Below are 20,447 nucleotides of genomic sequence, written 5' to 3'. Positions count from 1 at the left end.
GGTTTTCTCTTTCTCAAACGCCGGTATATTTCACGCTAAATTGATCTGTCATGTAATACTAGTTTAATCAACGAATCGCTATTTGGATGGAATATCCATATACGCGAATGTGCAATAACGTTTGAATACAGCTCTAATAAAAATGAATAAGAAACTGGGGCAAGGCTCTAGAGTGTCGTTTTTGTTTAAAACAATCGAGACTCGGTACGTAACGCGGCTTTGTTTCATAAACAAGGTTATCTTATCATTACATGATTCTAAATTTAGCTAGAAATATTATTTTATTTCCAGCTTGTGCATGGAATATCAAAATATCATTTTTATTCAAAATGTTCTTCTGTTACGCACTATTGCTGTTGAGTAATAAGTTGGAGGAGCATTAAAGTAATACTTATAACATTTTGATATATTTTCACCTAAGTATTTCCAGCCTCTCTACACGAACACGAACACGAGCTTTATAGAATAATTACAACTGTACAACAAAGTACGTTTTTAATCAATTTTTATCGTCTTTTATTAGGCATTTTGTTAATTATTTTATATATTTAAATTACTTTTTTTTAAATGTAAAATAATGAATGCAATGTTTTTATTACAATTACTTTTAACATTGTAAGATATAAACGAGAGGAAAAATATGTTTAAAAAATATAATATTTATAACAGAGTATGAAAATAAAAGTGGGACGAACCCACACAAGACAAAAAAAAAATATTTTCACCTATATCACATTAAAAATATTCTGTTGGATTCTCATTTATGTTATTTAATTCTAAATTGAATTGTGGGAAAATATCAAACTTTTATAAATCCATATAGGCCAAGAAAAGTGGCCTCGTTAGAAATGAATAAATATAATAAAAAAAATAAAAAATAGATGATTTTTATGCTCATTTTATTACATAAGACTAATACTATAGTCTATGTTGTACACGGTGACTTACTAAATAATAATATTAGTAAAAATACAAATTGGTACATATGGCGTTTCATACGTATTATACTTTAGCTGGAATAAACATCGAAACGCCGACAGAACGTAAAGTATAACACAAGGGAAGAGTGAGATTACACTCTTCCGTGCTAACACCAACATTATCCGATTTACGGTATTAAAACTACAATGTCGACATTCGTTTTGTTTTCAATACTAGGCCTATGAAATGTCATAATTTATGTTGCAAACGTATTTTTTAAACCCTACATTAATTCGTGCACTGTCAATACTAACGGAGGTGTATCATAGAAAATCCCCAAGATATGCCGCATGTCGTATGGATTAGTTTATTACTATTGACTTATGTCTAAAATGCACAGTGTCACGCGAAATTAGCGATGTTGACAACCAATTGAAACGTGACCAACCTGTGGTAAACTTTCAACGTTGAATGTTGATACTTAGGCCTACAGATGCATGCATGCATACATACATACAACATGGCCTATATTTTTAGATTTACCAAGTTTTTTTTTTATAAAAACACGGAATGATTGATTGAATAATACAGAATCTACAATGACATTCTGTGAATAAGTAAGTGAAATAGTTCAGTTTTTAGTTTAGTTATTTCAAAGAGGAAAAACGAACATTCGATCTCAAAAGTCGATCAATGTGGTCTTGTACCACGCCCATGCAACAATAATATTGTAGGGATAAGTTAACTACTAGGATGTACTACTTTTGAGTCAGGGAGCTACATTAATTGCTCAAATGTTTTGGCCTACTCTCTCAACCTCGGTCTGGGTATGGACACGTCCGGGTGAGTTACTAGAGGAGGTCTTGGGTTCGAGCCGATAATTACTCACTGCACCAATACATTTACGTCACAGCAGGAAGAAAACAATAATATAATATTATTCAGTTACTGATTTAAATAAGGGGTAGATTTGCATATGCCTTTTATTTACAAATATCTGATTGGTTAATGTCAATAAACTAAAAACACCTGTGGTTCTGTAACTGTAATATCAGGCCTAACTACAAACATTTGTATAAAATCTGATTAAAAGATATTTGGCTTTACTTATTTTCTATTAATTATCATTTCTTAACTCTGTTATCATTTTACTTTTTAGAGGGCACATACTCTTAGTAGCCTAAGGTATATATACTACTCTAGTAGTCTAAGGTATGTGACACTGATTTTAAGAAAAAAAATCAATCACTCTAGGCCTATTTTGTTTTGTACGTGGATAATCGAATTGAATTTTTCTGTGGTGTTAATGGTAAAATAATAATAACAATAATAATATATAGGCACTGGTAGGACTAGATAAAGTAAAAACAGCATTTTACAGGAGATTAGGCCTAATATGCTTTAGCGCATTAAATTATTAACTTAAAGTTCAATGTAGTTAATCTAAATTGTTTTGACATTTACTCATTTATGAAAAAGGATAAAATTAATTTAAATGTATTAACATTATACAAGACTTGTCTAAGATAAGTATTAACTATACTACTGCAATGTAATTGTAACTGACAAGTGACAAAATACACTCGACCATTATTATCCGTTGATAGCTTTAAACTGAATTAAAATTTACATAATTTGAAAGTATACAAACCTCGAGGGTGTTCACATACTCAATATAATTGATCCATGCCCAAGGATGGTGTTGAATGAACCCAAATAACAACAAAATGTCATGTTTTACTGAACATTGAACTGATTCTATGCACGAAGTGCATCCTTTAGAGACATCATAATGTTTCACTATTCACGACGCATTACGTTTAATGCTTTCAATATTAATAAGGTTTATTAAACACATGATATGGTCTATTTGGGACACTGAAAAAGAGTATCAATATATCTATATAACTAATACCTTTAAACAAAAGATTTCAATTAGACGTATGATATTCCATGAATAAATGTAATATTTTTTTTCGTTTTATTTGTATTTTCCACACTTGACTATCTGAGTTCACACACATCTTCCTTTATCACAACATCTACTAGCCACTTATAGTGTTACGTAAGCCCCGAGTTTGGCGAAAACGTGTGTTTCATGTTTTCTTGCGGAACAACTCAAATTTGCAGCGGTTACGTCAAATTTACAATAGCACATTTTACTAACATTTGTTTACAAACCAATGTTTGGAGAAGTTTGGGATTCCTGCCTGGCTAATTACCAGAGGATATCTATCTGGATGATGCCATGGTTATCGAAGCACCAAAAGACTTTATTTGATTCACAGAGTTCACAAACTAGTTTTATCAAGATGTGTACGACCAAACATTCTGCAAACCAGTTATCTAGTGCTGTTTGCCAAAGTGGTCTACAACAGCAAACTTTTGCCAAACTTTGAGTTTCCTCGAGCTTTCAAACTAAAGTTTGCTCTTGTATATATGTTTATCTACACTAGCAAGATATCATCCATAAACTAATTCACACTAGAAAAACGTTTGTTAAGAAAAGTTTGTTAGTGTAGACCAGTTGACGAATACTGCAGAAACAAGTTTCATAACTTAAGTCACTAATATACTACACTCCAACAAGTTCATAAAGTGTGATAGTGTAGACCAGTTGACGAATACTGCAGAAACAAGTTTCATAACTTAAGTCACTAATATACTACACTCCAACAAGTTGATACAGTTTGGCTTAAAACTAGTCTACACGTACTAGAAAACTGAATTTCTAAAGAAAATTAGTTTGCAGAGATTAGGTCATGTGACTTTTAGACAAACTAGTTTGCTGATGTTTTTGAGAACTCATATCAAATATCATATATTATATCATATCAGTCAATCAAATCAAATCACAGAATTTGAAGTCACGTGGTAGTAGGCGAACAAAATATCTCCAGTAACAGGTAAAGTATGGAGTTTTCAAACAAAGTTTTGGTAAAGTTTGCTAAGTGTAGACTATTAGTACACACTAGTAATACTGAACTAAAATGGAGATATTATTTCCATAATATTGCAGGCAAGTATTCCCATACGCTAATCAAATGTACAAGAGATTTTCTACCTAACAAACTAACTAATTTTCCAAAATGTATAACTAAAACTCGATTATTGTTTGGCGAAACAATGCGCAATATAATCATAATTAAGCCTACTTAAAAAGAGACAGCGTGGTGTCTGTGTTCTAGTCTCTGATTTTTATTTTCTATAATCGTGACGTCGCATACATAATCTGTTATAACACATGCGTTTGAAATTGATAATGGAAGGTGTCTAATTATCCAATCTTCTTGGGAAACACATTCTATCGCAACAACAAAAGATTGAATTACAGTTTTTAATTATACGACGATGAAGGGTTCAATACTGCTACATTATGAGTGTAGAAAAATTGTCTTTGCTTCAAGCAAGATTGATTGTTTTCTACATTATCAAAATGTATGTGATGTGCCCATATATGAATAATGATATCACTACCATATTTGGGCATATCACTACCATATTTGGGCACATTTTTCTTGTCAAACTAGTTTGATAAGTGTAGACAGAGCTTTACGTCTTCATGATAATTACAACAGGTGAAACATTCCTAATGGCCACATACCGGCCAATAATGTTGAATGTTCTACTTTTGTATGTATATTGTTCTGTGTTTATTCAAGATTTTAGACGTTTAATCAAAATATGTAATGTGAAACTTTTTATATTAGCTTTAATACATTTTAATTATTTGTTTGTTGTTAGTTACTTTTTTTTAATTATACGATTGTACATCTACAACTATTTTTTGTCATTGCCATGTGCAGTTTTAATGAATTGAAATTAAGAAAGACCCTCTAGGCAATAATAAGTAAAGAAGATGGTAAAGAAGATGGTCGGTAAAGTCGGTCAGTACATTTTAAACGTCTGCATTTACCTACAATAATAGCCCACTTCATTATTTTATCTAAATTCGAATAATACATTCCGTCAGAATGAGAATGGAAAAAATATTTCATTTCAAAACTAGTTTTCTTGACAAATTATGTAAAACTATCTTTCTTTATATCGCAGAATACGTAATTGTATCGTTCTATTATATTATAAACATAATAACCAATTTCATTTTATTAATTCACAAGCCAGCTTACTGTTTTATGGTCAACGAACATAACGTGTAAATTCACGTTAATATAAAAGTTGTAAAATGTGAATTTCAAATTAATAAGCATTATTATCAGCAACAATGATGAGGAAGATTTCGATTTGCAACCCATGACTAGTTCTTCTAAAGTCATCGTATATTGAACTCTCTCTAATATTACTACATGTTCAGGGATGAGATGGAGGAAAATCAAAAAAAGAGGAAAATACCAACCACACATTACATGTGGTGCGGGGGTGGTGGTGATGGGGGGTTTGGGGGCGCTATTGCAGTTTCGCACCTAAAAGAGAGATTTCACGGTCACCGCCGCGCAGAAGGGTAGAGAGAGAAAGAGATTGTGGTGCGAAAGTACAGTAATACCGGGCTATGGACGGTCGGGCCCATTTCTTTATGGGCCCGATCGTCTTAATCGTTGATCGTACGCGGCCGGTTTCATTACACACAATTTGAACAGTTCGCGGTTACTGAAATACCTACGAAAAACAAAACGACCGCCGTGTTAATATACAGTGAATAGCGCCACCAACAAAGGCAATAGTTTGCTAGAAAAAATTCTCATTTATCAATTCAGATCGCGAAAATCGATCGTTTGACGGTGTCTAACACCCCAACCCCCTAAAAAACTCTACGGATTTGAAATAATATCGAGAGGTTCAAAATAATACTTAAAAACGCGGAAATCCGCGGAGATATCTCATCCCTGATACTTAACGGTGCTCAATGGCGTTGTGTACCAGGATGCGCTGGATTCTAAACTTTATGAATGAAGAGAAAATGTGTTCCACCAACATAGGACTCGTATTTACAGTAATAAATGATAGTCCTAACTATGAAGAACTAAACATATTTACATATTAGGCCTATATCTAACACTAAAATTCAAAACATTTATCAACGCAATTTTTTTTATCGATTACATTTTTTAAGGAAGAATGTTGAAGAAAATTGTTTCGAAGTATACACACTTAAGTCTTAAAACATAAAACGTATCGTATTACTAATACATTTCAATTATCAGCATGCCATTTGATATATGGATTTATTAACTAGTATCAAAGACGAAGTAGGCCTAATCATGTTAAGTTAATATTTGCCAGAAAATATTATGTTTAAGGAAATGTTATTAATGAATTCAAAGAAAACTAATAACAGTTATAATTTCCATAAAGATAATCAATCTTGACCGAATTATATGTTTAATTAATTTATGTAACAGATACGACCCAAATCTCGTAAAGATGAAATAAGTAATTATTTTGCTACAAAATGGACCACGTGATCTTTCGAATATGCAATAGGGTCAAAAAAATGAAAAAAAAAAGAAATAGAAATGAAATAGTCTCACAAAAAGGTGCTACATACAAATGTAAATAAATATCTAATATACACAAAATACAGTTTAGTTTCGAATGTATTATGCAAGAGAACGATGAAGTCTGTAGTACATAGATAGCAAACAAACACAATGGGATATTAGCTCAAAGTGATGAGTGAGAACATCCTAAAAAAGTAACCAGTAACCAAATAAAATGAAGGTTGCGGTTGTATAGCGTCGAATAGATTTCGCGATATAGATCATATATAATATATATATATATATATATATAAACATATATATATATATACCCTCCTGTTATTGGCGAGTTTGTTTTGCTGTTGGTTGGGTTTGGAAATAAAATAAAATAAAATAAATAAACAAATACATAGATCATCCATCGTAAAAAAAACTCATTTTTATTGATCAAAAGTTCCAATTCAAGAACGAAATCTAAATAAAAATATAACAAGTTTAAAAAAAAATCATATATTTACATTCTCAAATTAGATCTTTTTGAACACTAGAATGTGTAATTGTTTTAATGGTTCCTCGTAAAACATTGTTGAAAGTAATAAATAAACAAACAAGAAAAATAACTAGGTTACTTGTAAAATTACAATGATTTGTTGAATAAATATTTTGTAAAATTTGATAAAAAAAAAAGTAACCAAGAAGACAGAAATACCGAAATCAATGTAACTAACGGAAAAAAAATACTCGAGCATTTCACTCAACAAACAACGAAAAAATTACTACTTGTAAAAATAAAATGAAGATTTATCACCATGTTTATGAGTAATGTTTCTTCATTTTTACAAATTTTATAGAACAAACGAAACTGGGACAAATCTAATTGGAGATCTATTGCTTTTATTTGAGTTTGTTCAATTGGTAATACTTTGCTGTATTTTCTTACCGAATTTTCTAATTACTTCAAGTTCTATATTTTGATGTAACCAAGTTAATTACATACTAAAACACGTTATTACTTTCAAACCACAATTCTTTAAATTATACGTTGATAGTTCCGACTTTAGTGAAAACAACAAGTCACATTGACTTAATGTGCTCTAATTAACTTTCAGCCGAAGGGAATTTCTAAATGCCGACTTGTTTAAATTAGTAATATTATTTGTCAAATATATTTAACTTGCTATAACACAATATGTGAATGAAAATTATAGCGTATTAAAAATAATTATTGTCTAGTGTATTGACTGCTGAAGGATTGTGATGGGTTGTTGGTGTTTTTACGTTGTAAACTATCCAACCCTAACCTAAATCTAACTCATCTGGGATAGTCGTTCATGGATTAGTTGTCTGAGAGACTATCAAAATAAATATTTGGTAAGGTCTATCTTATGTAATTTAAACAAGCATATCGTGACGTAAATTATGTCATACCATAAATAACATTGGCCTAATGTATCGTTGAGTTAAGGATATTGCAACGTTGTACTATTTGGGATATGTACCATAACCAGTCAAAAAATAAACATAGAAATGCTATCACTGAATGAGTAAAGAACAATTATTTACAATACAAGGGAGTAGTACTACCTCACTCATTGATATGAACGTAATGACAGAGATATTGTGTATTAAAGTACTTAATACAGATAGACTCTTATCTATATGACTTGCAATAGTATGTTAGACTCTATCTAGTGACAGTTACAGAATCGGGCGTATATTTTATACTGAATACTGAATACTGAAATGCTTTATTTGTCCATCATCATCATAAAATAACAACAGAAATTCTTCTTGAAGATTGACAATTATTAGTAAAATAATAAATAGATATACAATAAAATATATTATCTACACACACATAATTGCACAAAAATATATAAGTTATGAAACACGGTGTAAAAATGACAAGGTATTAAAATTGAATAGGATTCAGGAGATTAAAATAGTTTAAAACAGCTTTAAAATGATTAAAAACAGCTTTAAAAGGATTCAAACCATTAAAATGTATGTATGTATTATCTTATCTTATATCTAGACCTTGTTATCTGTAATGGTAATAAAGAATAATATATTACGCATTTTATATGTATCTTTGTTATTGTAACCATCAAGATGTTCTAATAATTAGACATTCTTTTTACGATTATTACGGTATACGAATTACAACAATACAGATGAATTTGTTGTTGGTAATACCATTTTTTATTTGTACATTGGTTGTACTGTACATCATACTATAATACCTAAATATTCACTAGACATGTAAATTATGTTGATCCTGCCATCCATTACTTATCCAGTGTGATTGAAAACGTCAAAGCTACAGGACAATTACGGCTTTTAATCAATTATTTGTTGTGTAACCCCTCAAACAGTCCATTACTTTATGAGAAACGTCTTGAACGCTATTCATTGAAATACTACCTAATAGATTAAGAGAATTAAATGCACTTGTATTTTCAACCTCAGTAAATCTTAATGTTTACATTTGATATAATATCATCCGGCCTATTGAAATGCTGACAATCGGCAGGTGATATTAAACAGGAAAAAATAACTTTAGTCTAAAGGCAAAATTATATAAGACGAAAATATTTGTGGATATCTATGAGAATTAACTTATTTTGAGTAGTTGGTTCAAAAAGCAATTTTTCAGTTTACATTAAATAATATCTACAAGCCTTTTTAATATGCCATAATACGTGCACATGTCCATAATTGGCGAATGTTATGTCTTTCCTATAAAGAAAACAGCGTAATAATTTTAATTTTTAATTATAATTACAATAGGTGAAATAACGTGGCAATGATTTCTAACAACAATTTGAACTTTAAACGTTTGATTTTTAAATCTGAGTGGTATTTGATAATCTACTCCATACGCTATTATGACACTTTTATTATTAAATTAAATATTCTGTAGTAATTTTATGTTTTAAAACATAAACACAATTATGAACACCACATAAATGGGAGGGGGTACCAGCCGTACTGAACAAGCTGGAGTGAAATCCGAGTTGTCGCCTGCAATTAGCAGCGTTTTAAAATGTTGCCAGAAAGAAGAAAGAATAACCCTTTCTTGACATTTGACCCTAATTTCTGTAACACCCTGAAGACACGGTATCACAACAATAAACATGTGTAAAGGAGAAGACTATTATTATATTATTATTTGTGGGACAAGTAGATTTTTACCATATTGACCTCTATGTGACCTCTGACCCAAAATCATGAACACCACATAAATGGGACTAGAGGATACCATTTATACTGACCAAAGAAACGAAACCGAGTCAGCCGAAGCTTACTGGGTAATATTAAAATAAAGAAAGAATAGCTATATTTTGTTGACATGTCTATAGAATATTTGTTATTATTATACATACCTGTATGTTTTATGATTGTTCTAGTGAAATGTTTTCTTGTCAGTTTAAGTTTATATAGGTGGTGAATGATTATGAAATTGAACATTTAATAGAAAATGACCCACATTTATATTTGTTTTATCTTAATACGCACATCACGTAACAAAGTATGTAGCATAACGAGTGGAACAATGAGTATTTTCACTTAATAGTTATTATTAATTGCATTTTACTAAACACAATTGTCAAGATTACATACTTTATTGCATGATCAGTTCTTAGGATTTTGATACATGCTAAATTAGTCACATCTCAGTGGAACGAATGACAAACTGTGTGTATTATTCATCTTCATAAATGTAAGCGGATTATTTAAGATGAACTTTAAAACATGTTAGGTTATAGGCTCATCTACTACAGGCTTATATAGTAGGTAAAAGTAGTAGATGAGTATATAACCCATTTGTGCGGCAATGAGGTGAATGCTCGCTATTGTTAACTTTATCTCATAAAAACTATGATTAATTTGTGAATACAATTTATATTCATAAGTTCACTTGAAACGTTATTCCAAGGATACAACTTTTTTTTAAAATTCATACGAGAAAAAATAAATAAGTACAGATAAAGGACTTTGTTTAGCAAAAGCTCTGTTTCAAGTAGACTGCTGTTACAAAATGGCATGACGTCACCTTGTTGGTGAGGGCGCTTTGTTTTACTGCAACGTTTTTCAAAGGCTTGGAATGTCAACAGTATAGTTTAATCAGTTCCAATTCAAATAAAGTAATAATCAACAATACTGATACATGTATGATGAGATTGCATTTTTACTATTTTTAAACATCTGCCTTTTTATTGTCCTTTTGACTTTTATTCACTTGACTTTTAGGCAATGGATGAGATTGATCTTGATTGCACAGGATTATCAATAAATGCCCTAGTGTACAATTTATCTTTCAACACATAGCATATTAAACAATTTTTTTAGTAACGTAATTTATAGATGTCATTTGCAATGATGAATTTATAGAGAAAAATCCAATTATATATTGTATAATTACCTAGCAAAATGTCAGACATCATAATTACATAGTGGTGGCACTAAAGGGCATAGACTGAAACTACTGCAACTATACAATGGTACATTCTACTATATCCCAATGGATTAAAGTGTCCATCATTGTAGCAGATGATATACGCTTAAAGCTTAATTCAGAAACTAGCATCGACAAAATACTTACAAGCACAATCGACAGCGAAAAATATTATTCATGTTTGCATATAGATGTGCATTGATAGGTTAATAGCAGTCACATCAGGCGAGGCAACAATACAACGTTATAACAAATGGCGTTATTAATAATCGGGGTTATAACATTTTCTTTTGTTTTACATAACGATATTAAAAGGTTAAAAGTATTATATTTTAAAAAAAATAATGTTCTAATATTTTACAATTAATTCCACAATTAAAAAAAATCTGTATAAATGATTATTATTATTATTATTATTATTATTAGTATACGATTCTTTATTTTGTTTTCACAAATTCTAAAACGCACAGCTGATCAATGTACAGCTCAACCGAACCCATTTGTCACTCAAGAATTTCAAATAAATTGGTTTGACTTTGTACGAAAAAAGCGCTACCGTATATACATTTTCATTATTAATTAAAATAAGAAAAATTCAAAATATGTTTTTTCGTTATACAATTCAATAATATGTATATTGACCTTGATTTATACACACAGTCGTGTAATGTTTTAATTTATATAAAAAAAACTTGTATAAATGGTTTTTATTTTCAATACAAAACCGTACGCTGAGTTATTAATTACATTGAAGTGTTTGGTTTCAACTGAAATATTTTTTTTATAGAACTTCAAAATCAAAATCCATTGACATTCTTGATTTCTTAATTTGGGAATTTGGGAATTTGGGAAATGAAATAACATTACTCTCGCAACACTCTCAGGTCTATGACAATTATACCGTGACTAATACACTTTACTTCGTCATATACTCCTCATTATCTTCAAGTCATCGTACTTTCATTATATATTCTTTAATAATATTTTTCATTCAAAATTTAGCGTAAGAATCAATTTCGTACCAATTTCATTACCTCTTGATAATCTCAAAGATTTTGGATACGAGTACTAAATAGGAAACATAATTGATCTCATATTTGCTAATTTAGAAATATATTACAGTGCTTCTGTCGTTTGTGACGTATTTTTTCGGTGATGATATGGAAAATTGTATCGTAATTGTTGATCGAAATTGACGGTAAGAAAAACAATTTGCTAAGAAATGTGTTGATGCCTCCTAATTTATCTACAATAATTTAGACACGGGAATTACGGTAGGAAGCATTAACTTTATATATGATATTTTCTTCTGTCTTTTCATGACGTGCTTTTCTGTGATGATTTGGAAAACTGTTTTTAGATTGTTTAAATTGGATATTGTCGGCGAATCGTAATGATCTAATAATTATATCCCGGGGATTGATCACATTATGAAATAATTACATTATTCATCAGGAAAATGAAACATACTAAATGTATATATTCCACATACTAAACATATCATTGCTATCTAAATTCACTTTAGAGATATCATGAAAAGAAATATAGATGTGTATGTTCAGCTAATTTACGCACGGTACTTTAAAGAGACTGTGGGACTGTTTCATGTCAAGCAACTAAAACAGGCCCACAAACACGCGCCACCGTGTAATTATATCCTGGACCCCTGAGTTGTCAGCCCTGAGCATTAGAAGAAATCTCAAGAACACCAATAATTAGAAAACATCTTAAAAGAACCCTGGACGTTAGGAAACATTTTTACGAACTCGGAGCATTAACAAAAATCTTAAGATCTCGGAGCATTAGGAAACGTCTTAAAGGCCAGGTGCGGGCAAAAAATTTCTATTGATCATACATTCCAATAATTATCGATCTATAGTTTCCCCTATGTTTCATAATTTTTGGGATTTTATTTGTGTTACACAAGCTTGTTGAAAATAAGCACTTTCTTATCAGTGGGGGGATAGTTCAAATTACACAGTAAAATCTCTATTCGTTTGTACACACATTTTGTAAATAGAGAGGCATTTTAAAAAGCTATGAAATATAAACGGTGTGGTAAAACATTTTATCAGATGACTAAATATAGGTAATATAACTTGAATATTACATTTCTGATATTTTTATTCAACTTCAGATTTTTATTTTCATGCTATAGCAAAAATTATCCACCGTATATCCACTATCTTTTTTCACCGTCTAGGGAGTCACCAGACATGTTATTACATTAGGTTAACTACCTAACTACTGAAAAAAAGTCTTTCTGGTTTTTATGGAAGAATTTTGCCAAATTTTGTATTTGACCATATTAAGGGAAATTCATGTTTTTTCGTCTTGATTTCTGTGACAAATATTTGGTTTATGTACAATTAACAAAATATTATATTTAAAATTCATGCCTGTACCTGAGCTTTAAGAAACGGGAGCATTAGGAAACATCTTCAGAAACCTCAACATTAGGAAACATCTTAAGAACTGGGAGTATTAGGAAACATCTTAAGAAACCGGGAGTATTAGGAAACATCTTAAGAAACCGGAGCATTAGGAAACATCTTAAGAAACTGGAGCATTAGGAAACATCTTAAGAAACGGGAGTATTAGGAAACATCTTAAGAAGCCGGAGTATTAGGAATAATCTTAAGAAATCTGAGCATTAGGAAACATCTTACCGGTAACATTAGGATACATCTTAAGAAAGCGAAGTATTAGGAAAACATTTAAAAAGTTTATTAGAAACATGGGCATTAGAAAACAAAAATTAGGAACCTGGAGCATTAGAAAAAAAAACAACTTGAGACAGACACGACGATCTAAATAAACAAAATTCACATCTAAGATTAATCCATATAATTAATATAAATGTAACTAATTAAAACTTAAAGAGACAGTTATATATGGCGAATTCGGCTAATTGTTATCATTAAAATGTTTTCAACAATTGAAAGTACATTCAGGTGTGAATTACATTCAGCATGTGATGCATCGCATCACAGGTATATGCTTCATTAAAACAACGTTTTATATAATGTTAGTGTATATAAAGCCATGTTAAAGGTCATTTTACTTAGTCTATATTCCCATGGTAAATAAAGCAAATCCAAAAGCCTAAAACAAAGTACATTTCGCTCAAAATATATCAATATCGTAGTTTTTTGGGATTATAATACTTTATTGAAGCATATGTTATATTAATTTAATAAGGATTTTTTTCTTTCCTGTTATTTTTTTAATTTTTTGCAGGTTTTTTTTTTTGTAGTTTTTAGAATAATTATTGTTTTACTATACCATGATCACCATAATAGAGCTATAATTCTTATAAAAGACGAGTCATAATGATATAGGAATATTTGTTTACTGTTTGTTATGTTGCATGTATAGAGATCAGATCATTAAGACGGTAACAGCTAATGCTTACATTAATTCATACATCTAAAATCTAAAAATCGTAAGATATAAAATATATCGACTTACCTTTGCTCAATGTTCCGTCTATGTAGTTGTCACTGGTTACAGCACGATCGTCGACTGGGTCTTGTGCGATATTACGACCGTATCGCACTTTTAGTGAATATAACAAATGGATCAATAGAAACACCAAACACGGCTCACACTCGCTAGGTGTCAGCAGGTCAATGCGCAATTGCAAAGCGATCAATGCGAAGCAAATCTGACCAATGAATATTAATAACATCATGGCCATTAAACTGCTTTACGGATAATTATTTTGAAAATCGATTAGAAGAGAGAAATTTCGTAAGTATGAAAATAATATTGTCTATAAATTGATAACAGGTGAAACTAAACAACCGGTTGGAGTGGTCACGTTTGTAAATAATATATCGAATACAAAATTAGATTTAAATGTGTTTTTTTTATGCATATAGCCTCACATTTAGGTTCAATATCCGTTATTATGAGCATTTACCTTTCGTAGAATGTATTAGTTGTGATTAAAATAGCAATATATTAGCTATCAAACACATTTATATCAATATTGATGGATCTGGAATTCAGAATCAGACCAGTACATAAGAAAACATTTTTACTTAGAAGCCGATATTAAAGATCTTTTTGGTCTTCTATACAGTTTTTATTTAAGTTGTTTTTAAAAATTATTTCAACTGTCACTAAGGGACTTTACTTCAGTAAAATACGATTTAAAGGAATAGTCTGATTGGTGAATACAACCACAGTTTTCCATATCATTTTTTTTAACTGTTGGGAGGGTTTAATAAAACAGGGTTACTGAAAAGCACAGTAGAGAACCTGTATTATTACGGTAAATGAATCGGTGTGTAGTTAATCGTAGGAGCGAGGATGACCACAACAAATTGCCTTTAAAATAAATATACATTTATATTTATAATTCATACACAAAAATATTGTGTACCTTATTCTTTAAAAAATTAAAACAAATCATTATACATTTTTGTTTTATCAATCTTGGAATTTGTATTATTTTATTTTATTTCAAAAAATCAATCGGACGACTCAAAGAGGACCTCAATGGGACATTAAGACTGGTCTTAAGTGTTACTTTTTAAGAGATAATATAATCTAACGACAATGACATCTTGCTGTCTCCTGGTTTATATTTATTTTTTAAATAAAAATTTACGACTCATTTCTATAAAGGGCATTACGAATCAGTGAAGACGATAGTATGAGGAATTACTGTACTTAACGGTTAAAAGGGAATGGACAACTATGGCAACACGGCCCATGGGGCGTCATATTAATAACATTAAAGCAGCGTGATTTTCTGCAACATAAAGTAAAACAAATTATTATTGCTTCACTAAGAATTTTAAAAATGCCATAAATGATATTCAATCCAGCGTGAAAAAAAAACATAAAGGAATAACCATAGATATACTGTTAGAGAGTCAACTAGGCGACAGCGATTTAAGACTACTAGTGATAGTGAACAGGGCAGAAACCCTTTTAAAAGACCGACGAACAATTTTAAATATCATAACCTAAATAATAATAAACATAAATCAAAGTAACAATCAATGATTTATATAATCTCTTTGGGTATAACTTACTTTGAAAGATGTATCCAACATGAAAGTCTTGATTATTCCTTTTTGTTAAAAAAAGTCACACCTTTTTTCAAAGAAATTCGCAAAACTTTCTGTAAAAAAAAAAAAGAATTAAACGTTAAATTAATAATAAGCTACTTTCTTTTATTAACTTGTTTAACAAAAAAGGCCTACACATAGGTTACTGGTAAAATATATTCTTTGCTGGTCACTTATATAAAGTAATATATATTTTAATATTAAAATAATGGTTAATCAGACTTTAGCAAGGTTTTTTAAAAGTAAATGTTCCCAAAAATGAAAGCATAAAAAACAATGAACAATATAAAAAGAATGTTCAAAAAAACAACATATAAAAACAGCCGATTGAAGAAGATATGGAAATTTCTGATGATCTGGTAGCACTATTGGAAAAAAAGTATCTGGAATCTTGGTGACAGAGATAATTGATTGATAATAGGAGGATTTGTTTTCCAATACATTAGGGGTCGATCTGCACTGTCGTTCATATAGGGGCTTTAATGTTAGAGCAATAATTATGAGAAAAAAAATCACAATCAACGGCTTCTATTGGAAAAAGATGTCAAAATGCCAACTTGTATACTGAAAATAAATTGAGGTTGTTTTGGCTTGAAGGGGAAAAAATAAAAAAACTGAAAAAAGTTTAGATTGGATAATACATATTTTACTGGATCATTTTATAAGTTAAATCTTACATATCAGTAGGTTTACCACATTGATGTATGACAAAAACAAGACTTTCGCTTCTTTTGGAAAAGATGTCAAAATGCCAACTTGTATACTGAAAATAAATTGAGGTTGTTTTGGCTTGAAGGGGAAAAATTAAAAAAAGTTTAGATTGGATAAAACATATTTTACTGGATCATTTTATAAGGTAAATCTTACATCTCACTAGGTTTGCCAAATTGATGTATGACAAAAACAAGACTTTCGCTAAATTATAAGGCATACAATTCTGTTTCGATTTGTGTACAGAACAAAAGACTGATATGGCTCATTTAACTAGTATCATTTTTACGAGTATTGTTCGCAATAAGTATAATAATATTCAAAATAAATTACTACTGTTCATTTAGTTTATTTAGATAAATGTATTATATAATAACCTATATGCATAAGTTTAATTAATTTAACACAAATAATGCATTACTGTAACAAAACGACTGATTCTAATTTTCTTGCTTACCGACACAAACGAATCAAGTTTGTTAAAAAAACTAGGGCAGCCCATATTCACAAAACGTTGATATATGTTGGAGATTACAGTATGTCAGCATATTTTGCTACTGTAGACGTGTAGATGTTGGGTGGAACTGTGAACTTTGACATGGTTGTTTAAATGGTTATTTTTAGTCGCGTGCAAACGCCACTCTACAGCTCACTATGTCGGTCGGTCGGTAAACACTAACTCAAATGTGCACGCGACTGCAGCCATGTATATAGCCGTATTTAATTAGGAGTAAGTGCAGGAAAACACGTTTTAATTTAAGACAGGAAGGGTAATATTCTGGTTAATATTGTTTAATATTTTAAAGACTGTAAACAATGCAGATATTCATATCAGTACTATAAAACAAGTAATATAATAAGTGTATATATACCGTGGTTCTCGGTAACTTTTATGCCTCGGGAAATTTACCTGTTGATATTTCAATTATTAATTAGCCTAAACATGACCATTGGCATAACAACATTGACCCAAACTAAAAATATAATGTCAATTAATATATTAAAATAGCAGCAACCACATAAGTATGATCGTATTAATTAGATGGAGTATAGTAGTAAATAATTTGAAAATGAATTTCTGCCTTCTAATATCAATTATTGCAATCAGGTGTTTATTGTTTTTTTACAGAAACATTCAAAATAGTAGCGTTGATAATTTCACATAACCACCTGTCCGTACCACATTATAACAATATAATTGAACCAGATTATTTTTAGCTTCGCTATAAATATTATGATAAAAACTGCGAGAGAGGGCGCGAATCGAATCCGAGGTTTTAGCGCATCCATCCTAGCCACGAATTCAAAAGATTTCCATCGCTAAAAACAATAACAATATCGTGTATAACAATTTTAATAAACTGTATAAAATGGAACATCTGAAACAGACATGGGTGAGTATCCGAGACGGTTATACATTAGGACCTTTACACAATTCCGCCTTTGTATTGTGTCCAAATATCTCTATCCTTGATTTTTGGTTATACTTCCAGTTACAACGCGAAGACGTAATGATAATTTTAAATATATTATTTCAATGTATTTTATTCATGACAATTATTTATTTTCTTACATTTATTAATTCTTCTTTATCTCAGACACAATTCACAAGTAGAAACAATATATTTAAACAAGATATTATTTCTTACAAAAAACGCCGCTCGACTTGCTTAAAAAATAATTAATCAATCAATTATTTTTGTTTAATAACCTGTAGTAAACATCGTCTGGCCTACTGTAAAAAATAAGGCCATATACATGGCTGCAGTCGCGTGCTCAAGTTAGTGTTTACCGACCAACCGACCGACCAACCGACCGACCAACAATTGCCGACTGAGGGCGCAATTTGTTTACTTCGTTCGTGGCTAAAAACGATCATTTTCATGTTTTAGACCGACCGACCGACATAATAGCTGTAGTGTCGCGTTGCACGCGACTAAAAATATAATAATAAACTAAACTATAATATTATACTATATATTATGAAGAATAATGAAAATCCGACTTGTAGTTTTTTTCGAAATATAGGGTCTAAAACATGAAAATGATCGAAGTAAACAAATTGCGCCCTCAGTCGGCAATTGTATGAACTAATTACATAAAATCTAACAGTACCAACACTCACAGTAAGAAATTTGCGATTCAAATGGCGACCAAAAGTGGTTAATTAAGGTATTTACAGTATTGTATAGTAGTATTGCAATACTATATCTTAAGGTTTTAAGTTTATTCTCTAAGGGCCCATAAATTTACCTACTTGTGTACCTATACCTCCATAGTTAAACCAAATAATTTGGAATGTTCCATTCATCACAAATCAATACATTTGTATAAACGTATATTAAATCTATCAAAATAGAAAATCGGCCTGTCTTCAACATTATGATGCTGTACTCGAGCTGTTCAAACGGTTTTCAGCTATTACAAATAATTATCGTAGGAGGAGATAGGAAAATGCGAAGCATCGTCGTTAAGTTTATTCTCTAAGGGCCCATAAATTTACCTACTTGTGTACCTATACCTCCATAGTTAAACCAAATAATTTGGAATGTTCCATTCATCACAAATCAATACATTTGTATAAACGTATATTAAATCTATCAAAATAGAAAATCGGCCTGTCTTCAACATTATGATGCTGTACTCGAGCTGTTCAAACGGTTTTCAGCTATTACAAATAATTATCGTAGGAGGAGATAGGAAAATGCGAAGCATCGTCGTATTTTTGTGTGCGGGTATTTTTCAAGATGGACATCAATTAGACAGTGTATACCACGATCGGAAAACACCCTATTTGGGGCAAATCGTTGAACCTAAACTCGTTTTAATTGTCAATAACTAAATATCGAACTCAATTTAATTAGTAAACATGGTTACTTCAGGTAGTTAAAATGAGTACCGAAAGTACGAACCAACTTTATATACCACCGAGTAAACATTCTAGAAATAACGCGAGATTTACCGAATTTTGACCTTACGTAAATGTATATTTATATAGGTTCAATGATAAGTAGTTAACGAATTAATGGTCGAAATGTTTGAATGGGCTGTAATGATTACATTGCATTAGGGAACAAGAAAATTGGTGGAAATGCATTAATAAAAAGTGGTACATGTCTGCATGATGATCTTATTCTTCAGCGTTAATAAATAATTTAAAGCCATATTTAACAATCTGGCCTTACAGGATTCGAACCTTCCATCTGTTGCTTATTCAACTAGATCTCGAACATCACAAATGTTACAAGATACTACTTTTTTAAATCCCATTTAACAAAATCGGTCTATATCATGCGTTTATAAAATGTTGCCCTCTAGAGACGTTATTCGAAATTGGTTTATAATAGTCATTTTAAATGAACGTCTGATGAGATTTCAACAAGACGGGCCGAAAGCATCCGTTAAGTCATATTTGTGTCTAAACATTTTAAAGAAAAAACAGTTTATATTACAAATCAGAACACCGAGACATAATCCAAAACAGCAGTAGCGATTTTATTGTGTTCTTCATTTTTTGGGGATTAATTTTTAGCTCTATACGTTTGGTTTATTTGTTATTCATTGAAATATGCTTTAGATAAATAAACGAAAGGAAATGAGTAGCGAAACTAAAGTAGCAACAGTTATACCCAATCGATAGACTTGTCCTAAGTCTACCCTTTATGTTGTTAATCCAGCAGTCCGAGTTTCAATTTTTTTTAAATTATTATTTTTATTATCATTTCACACGCATACAACGAGCAACTCAGCAATTACAGGATGGATCAAATTAACATTATAAATAACCAGGGAAGAGTTAAATTTAACTTACTTAATTTAGTAATTTAACTATTC

The 20,447-nt window shown here is 30.5% G+C and overlaps 1 protein-coding gene across 3 annotated transcripts in view; it reads right to left on the bottom strand.

The window, feature by feature from the left end:
- Positions 1-20,447, bottom strand: part of LOC144853902 (G-protein coupled receptor 54-like) — a 59,401-nt gene that overhangs the window by 30,703 nt on the left and 8,251 nt on the right. The window contains exon 2 of one of the 3 annotated variants that reach the window (XM_078711766.1): positions 15,867-15,955. In XM_078711766.1, coding sequence (XP_078567892.1) covers positions 15,867-15,887 — 21 coding nt within the window. In that variant the 5' untranslated portion in view covers positions 15,888-15,955. Of the gene's footprint in view, positions 1-14,289; positions 14,564-15,866; positions 15,956-20,447 lie in introns of those variants that run through there. The other 2 variants (XM_078711764.1, XM_078711765.1) reach the window with 2 other exon arrangements.

Source organism: Antedon bifida, chromosome 10, assembly GCF_963402885.1.
Source record: "Antedon bifida chromosome 10, ecAntBifi1.1, whole genome shotgun sequence".
Classification (NCBI taxonomy): domain Eukaryota; kingdom Metazoa; phylum Echinodermata; class Crinoidea; order Comatulida; family Antedonidae; genus Antedon; species Antedon bifida.
This window is presented reverse-complemented; position numbering and strand designations above follow the sequence as displayed.